We start from the raw sequence: 7,403 nt of genomic DNA on the forward strand, positions 1-7,403 counted from the left end.
CCTAACTGGCTGTTCAGTGTTTCTGAAAATTGTGGACAACGAGTGCAAGAAATCAAAGATATATGCTACTGATGACATTTATTACGAATTCACGACAACGGGGATTCAGCCTACACGCAACGAAAAAAGGTGTCATCCTTCAAAAGAAACGAATGCTCTGAAAGAGGTCCCACCATTCAACGGAGAGATGCCACCCAAGCCTTCACCACTTAAAGTCAGGAAAGAGACAAATGTTAAGGTAAATGCTATCCTGCCAGGACAGTTGAAGTCCCTTCCTATATTTTACGAGGAGACCAGCTCGGCAACTGGGAACACAGCATCTGTCACCATAGGAGACCAGGAAACAGATTCGACTGGAGAGGCTGACATAAGTGAAATTCTTGGTAAACTTTCACAGGCCACTGATGAACAATTTGCTAGGGACATTCTAGCCCATGCTGATGAGGAACTGCCAAACTTATCGACAACAAGTGTGGAAAACGAGTTCAGCACCGAGAAAGCAACGCCACCACCCAGGGGCAAGACCACCTTGACCCAGGAACAAGCTACAACACCTAAAAAGGACAGCATTACCAAATCTTTGGAACATTCATACAGTGCTGTGTCTTCTCTTACTGATGATGTCAACCTCACTCTTGCAGATCAAGAAAACCGTGAGCTGGAAGAAGATGACAACATGGCCAGGTGTGTGTACTGTGAAAAGTTTTACAAGGAAGACAATTCCAGACGGTTGTGGATTGGTTGTGATGGGCCATGTGCATCCTGGATGCACAAAACCTGCATCCCCAAGCACCTGAGACCTGGACACATGCGAAAAAGTGAAAAGTGGTTGTGCTTTGACTGTAAGCTGGACTGTTAACAATTCAGTGGACGTGAATATCAAACTAAAAACCATGGCAACACTTAACAGTGACGTTTGTTTCAGGATTGAACATTTTTTGACTATTTATTATTGACACTCACAAAAGTCCTTTTAAAAGTGACATTCAGTGAATCTTAAGAAAGTTATTTATTGACGTAAGTTATCATAAATAAATCAATGTGATATGAAATGTTGCAATAAACTAATAGTTTAACATCACTTAAAATTCTGTCACTTTGTTTCAACCTGACAAATATGAGTAAATAAGTAATCATAAAACGAAAATGAGAAAAAAAAAAAGGTCAACGACAACATGTATAAAAAAAAATACTCTTGATTTAAAAAAAAAAACCAGCAACACATAAACATGATAAAAGTAAACAAAAATGATAAAATCAATTTTGAAGAATTTAAGTTGCACAGACAATAAGGAACATAATCCTTAAAATAAATCCACAGAATTACAAATCCTCATGTAAGAAAAGTTCATCCTGTTGTGCACAAACATCCAACACAATGTCATGGAATTTTAACAAATCACTCTTTTTCACTTTACACAATGGCATCATCTTTCTAAACTCCGACATAAGAGAGTCTTTCACATCCACATTCACAATGGTAGCCAACATGTTTGAAGTGATGTCACATATTTCGCTCTTGGTTCTGTTCGAAATTAAACATTTCTCTGTTCGCTCCTTCTTAGTCACATACACAGGTTCTTGTGGTAAATCATCATTCTGTGAGTCTACGAAAGTCTTGTCGAAATATTTCTTGCGCAAGTTTTCTGCACGGACCGTAATTTCCAACAGGGATGGGTCAAGCTCTTCTGAAGTAAGGGAAACGTGACACACATCTTCTTTGCAGGGGTCCTTTAAGTACTTCTTTGACCGTAATTGGGCACGCCAAGCCAAAACCTGTGCACTCAAATCAGGCTTTGATCTTGCACCAGTAGATTGTTGACTCATGGTTCTGGTATTTGCTGGGGTGCTCATCATCTGTCTTGCTTTGTTACGGATCTGAAACAGTGAGAATATAATGTAAACTGCTATTGAATAAACCATAAACACTTTAGAAGAATAAGACTAAATAAATACAACAAATTATTACATACATAAATTTTTCAGGCATAGAGTTTTATTTAGGTCTTTGATTACTATTATTACAAATACACTGCCTTCAATAATTTTGAGTTAATGTTCAATTAATCATCTGAACATGAAGAATTCTTATCAAATATAATTGTCAATTGGCCAGTTCCGTGACCAGTACTTCTTGTGAAACAGTGCTTCTTGCCGGCCATATTGAAAGCTCCAACATGATCAATACTTACTTCTTTAAGATGTTCTAAATTTCTGGTCACACGTAACCAATCCTCTCCTGATGGCACACCTCTTGGCATCCAGGACTGCACATCTTTATTTACAACCTCAGCTTTGAAATCCAAGCCCTCTCCTGTAAAATTGTTGTAATATATATATTTAGACTGTTTAACACCACAAATGTCTACATTAAAGGGGCATGGTCACAATTTTGGTCAATTTGTTTTTTCAATTCTAATGTTTTTAATGCTTCAGTAAGGCATTTTTTATTGGGAACCAAAATTTGACTGTCATTCATTGAGTTATAAGCAAGTTACAGAGCTTACAATTTTTTTGCTATAAAGTAAACAGAGTAATTGTCAGAAGTAAAAATTCTAGTTTTAGACTTAAAATGAATGTGTTAAAAGTTTAAAAAATATTATTTATGGTTTAAAAAAAATAAAAAGATAAACAAATCAGCTTGAGAAAGATTTTTAACAGGCATATTGAACATGTGTAAACAAAAACAGGGGACAAGCCTTGTTTACATGACAAAGAATTATAAGCCATGTATCTTGCTCATACCTCTACACCTGACTCTCAAATTTTAGATGATCATTGGAAATGCATTTCTAAAGCATTGTAAGTAATAAAAATAGAATTTGACAAAAATCGTGACCATGCCCCTTTAAGGTGGCTCACTACATTTGGAAATAGTTTATAAAATCAGCAGATAATAACTGCTGATAAATGATACATAACATGATGCATAAGAAGTATATAAGTCTTGAAACTTTAACACCTAGCTGAGCTCAAATTGACTTTTAAAAAAATATTTAACAGAACATATAAATCGTCTTTTTGTGACAATAGTGTAAATCTTGATGTAGTAAAGTAACTTTAAAAAGTTGAGGGTAGTCAAATGGGTTTGGAGGGTGATTCAGTTCAATGAAATGCATTAATCTAAATGCTTCTTTGCATGATTCAATTGTTACAGTTTTTTATTTACCTGATTCTCCATCCTCTGATAGACAAACTGCTTCTGTCTCGTTGTAAAAAGGCAACAGCTCCTCCGGCACAGAGTGTCTTTGAACTGCCTCCATCATTTCGATTTCCTGGTAATTGGGATGGTGCCTGGCATGAAACAATGGAGCAAAAACTGCTTTGGATGAGGCGATCCTATCTATATCTCCCACACGTAGGCCTGTCCTGAAATTCTGTAGGGCTTCTAGGTATGTCAAGGTCATGGTCCCTAAATAGATGTAGTTAGGATTTCTGGCCTCTGTCATCATGTACTTCAGAAATCCAGCTGGGGTAATTGCGTTGTTCATCAGCATTGACTGCCGGACGTAGGGTACCATGAGTTCTTGAAGATTCCCTTCATGAGCTATTTGGAGGAGTGTCCAGGTTTTGTGGTGGTCGGAACACTTCTTGGCCGCACGTTGAGCGTTCTCGGATCGAAATCCCATGACTCTGGACAGCTCAGAGAAAAAAACATCCCAATTTAACTCAACAAAAGTCTTACACATGTTCATCTCGAAGTGCCCATTACCTGGACGTAGGATGACCCAGTCAAATTCAAGAAACTCTTCCTCCTCCAGATCTAGATGCAATGATGTATGATGTTTTCTAAAATCTTCTTTAGAGTTGAAGGAGTCGGAGGAGCCTGGACAGAGTTTACATCTGTATGTGTTCTTGATCACTTGTTGACAAAGTCCAAAAGGTAATCCATCGCAAACCACAAACAGCCACTCTCTGTCACCTTCTCTTGAGTACTGTCGGATCCCTGCTTGTAAACCTATCTGTCTGAGGATGGCTCTTGCGGAGTTGTAGGAGTTTGGATTCACAAAGCAAGGATCACTCAGTGACAGGACTGGAATTCTGTCTGGGTTTTGGCTGGCAATGGGTTTACTGTGTTGTTCTAGGTTCCCTTGGATAATGTATTGCCCACATCCAGTGTCGATGGCAGTCATTCGCACCTCTGACATCTTTCGGTCGACTGACATATGCTTCTTGGTTGTAAAAGTCCCAAAACCATCTGGATCTGCACTGGATAATTCAGCCTGCTTTAGATTGGTTTTGCATCTTTCATTGCCGCATATTCTTTTCGATCTGGCATTGATGTGTCCACAGTTACAGCACACTTTCGTTGTTTCTTCGATTCTTTGTCTCTCTACTTCAACGTCTACATTGTCTTCAAACATCCCGGTGTTCTCCGTCTGCTTCTGCTGTGATACTACAATCTGCAGGTTCTTGGCCAGGGTGCTGTAAAGCTGTTTGTAGTGCACATCTGATACTTCCTGGGGCATGTCTCTCACCCATCGTTTCAACTTTTCGGCATCAAAGTTCCAAAACTTTGGCTTCAGGTTTACCTGGCGTTGCAAGCTATAGGACGGGTATTCGATTTGGCAGATAGTTGTAACAACAGATGATTGAACTTTGTTGTTAACTTTAATCTTCCAGGAACGTCCTATTACTTGATTGTTGTCAAATATGGCAACACAGTCATTTTCTGGATAGGGAAGAGGTTCCATGGATTGGTTCGACAGCCAGTCCTTCACAGCATGGTAATGACCATATGGCCCACTATCCCCCAAAAGGTTAACAGCCTGCTTGCTATTCGTGGCGTTGTACATAAGCAAGTTTTCCATAAAGCACAGGGAGAGAATTGTGTTTGGATGAAGAAGGTGCACAAAGTATTCAGCAACTTTGGCTTTCTGGTATAAGTCGGGATCTCTCCTCTTCTTGCCACTTGTAAATCCCTCTAGTAGACAACACAAACTTGGATCGAATGATTTAAAGTATGTCTCTAAATCCAATTTCTTTAAGCCTTCTGCACTTTTGTGTTCTTGCTGCTTAGGTATAACTGTACTGCTGGCTAGTCTCTGTCCAACTTCAAACACTATCTTCTGGAACTCCTCTTCCCCCATGCCTGCTATGTCTGGTTCACTGCTAACTTCTTGGTCAGGGATGTCCAGCAACCGCCTCCTTTTAGGTCTCTTTGGTGTCTCTGATGCGTAGTCATGTTCAAACAGAGGGGACGTTTCAGAATTAACAATCCTATTGGGATACAGAGAGTACAGCAGATCCAGGCAAAATTGACACACTAACACTTGAATGTTTCCCCTTGTACGAATCTTTTTCCCGTTTAAACTTTCAAACGCAGTTCTCTCGCTGACTTTAACTCGTTTCAAGGTGGAAATATCACTGTCACATCCATTGTACTGATTCACCCACTCTGCATGAAGCAAATTTCTACACTGTTTGTCCAACATAATGACATATTTGTCTGTCCTTATTTTTGAACTCCTTTTGTTTTCACAGGCAAGATTTAGATGTCAGTAGAGTCTCCGCAAAAAGATGGTTGAGGAGGATACGTCAACTCCACAGGACAGAAGAGACATCATCAAAACCTTTGGTTTTCATTTCAACGGTGAATGGGTAAGGAAAGTTAATATGTAAAGAAAAATCATTGTTAAACAAATCCCTGTTTAAATAGTGTATTCACAAATAAACATCTTAATCATTTTTAAAAATACTAAATATCATCTCTGTCTCCATATGTGTTGTATTTATTCCAAGTTAATCCTTTAGTTTTTGGTGTTTACCCCTTAATTAATGATCATGATTATAAGGACAACTATAAAAACATGGAACTAACTAATTGTAATGTTTCACAAACATATATTTGTCAATGTCTAATATGGTCACATAGACATATAGAGTACTCAACACTGTATCTGGTATATAACATTTTGTACATGATGACACTGGTATTACTAATTTAATAAGCAGTCATTGCTTAATTTTAGATATCATCAATTTCGTGCCACACCACCCACAGGAATCAACTTCCCCATGACAATTGAGCCAGAGACCAACAATCCCCATGACAGGTTTGCTTGTCTTGTTAAAGCCCCAGCCCAGGACCATCTTCAAGGAAGATACTTAGAATTCAGTGGCGTCACCTTTGGAAGAGTGCCTAAGAACATTTGCAATGTCATCAGTGTGGATAAGAGAAAACAGATTCTGTTGCGAGCAAGATGTGTCTTTCTAGGACATATGGTGCATGACGGCCAACAGAGAGGAGGGGGACCAAAACTGGTGTGCATGTACCTTCTGGAGTACAGGAACAATGTGAACATTCATGAAGTAGGAAATCACCTTAGAAGATATGTCAACGAGGACTTCATTTTTATGTGAATGTTTGTGTCTGAGCATTGAAAAGGAAATATTTAGACTTTGACTGAACAAATTCATCATATTCATTAAGTGAAATGGAATAATCTGCTTTGTATGTGTGTCAGTCAAACATATTTGTCAATATACAGACAAAGAAATTAAAGAAAAATTTTAGAATCTCATTTTTGTTCTTCTCATTATTTTAAAAATATTATTTAGGAATCTCATTTTTCTTCTCATTAATAAAAAAAAAATGTTAGGTACAGGTTTGTTTCCAGTACAACTTTTCTCACTATTGTAATATCATAATTTTACAGATATAATTTAAATCGACAGAATAATAAATTTCATTTCTTACCAAATTTTACATCCCAGTTCAGTTTGTTAAATTTTTATAATTTTAAATGCAATTGGACTTTAATTTGGTATTTTTTAATTTTTTCTTTAATTCAACAAATGACCAGTGGTTAATGCAATTAAAATTTAAAAATTGTTTATCAATTAAAGTATTATTATATTTTCATCTAAGATGTAGTTATTGAAACAAACAATAAAATATAATATTAATTATTAGTATTATAGTATTAATTAGAACAGTTCTCATTTAAAATTCAACTGGCAACTAACTCATATATTAAAAATCTGTGCGAAATGAATGGTAACACTGCCCCCTTTCACTGTTTCACAATTATTGATAGAATATATCAGAAATATTTACTAGATATTTTTTATTACCAGTAAAAAAAAAAATGAAGTACACATTTCAAATAATATATTTTACCAACTGTTCTAAACAACTAAATGATGTTTAAAATTGAAATTTAGAAGAAAAAAGAATTAATTATCCTTTTTGGGCGTTTTATTTTTATTTTACTCACAATTTTTTAAAAGGGTATTTCCTAAAAAAAATAATTAATTTAATTTTCTTTTAGACCTTTCATTGCTTAATATTTTTTTTCTGTTTTTTTTTTTTTTTGGTTTTTTTTTGGGGGGGGGGAATTTCTGTTATTTTTATATTTTCATATTAGAAACTAAGAATTGTTTGCTATCTATGAAAATAT

General features: G+C 36.4%; 1 protein-coding gene and 1 pseudogene across 1 annotated transcript; both read right to left on the reverse strand.

The window, feature by feature from the left end:
- Positions 1-1,323: 1,323 nt before the first annotated feature.
- LOC128185178 (uncharacterized) lies at positions 1,324-2,479 on the reverse strand. The gene is made up of 2 exons (XM_052854842.1): positions 2,193-2,479; positions 1,324-1,878 (listed from the first exon to the last, which is right to left on the reverse strand). Exons 1-2 carry the CDS (start codon positions 2,259-2,261, stop codon positions 1,324-1,326), a joined length of 624 nt encoding a protein of 207 aa, XP_052710802.1. The 5' UTR covers positions 2,262-2,479.
- Positions 2,480-3,801: 1,322 nt separating this feature from the next.
- On the reverse strand, positions 3,802-5,090 carry LOC128182837 (uncharacterized; annotated as a pseudogene).
- Positions 5,091-7,403: the final 2,313 nt, after the last annotated feature.

The sequence above is a fragment of the Crassostrea angulata genome, chromosome 5 (assembly GCF_025612915.1).
Source record: "Crassostrea angulata isolate pt1a10 chromosome 5, ASM2561291v2, whole genome shotgun sequence".
Lineage (NCBI taxonomy): Eukaryota > Metazoa > Mollusca > Bivalvia > Ostreida > Ostreidae > Magallana > Magallana angulata.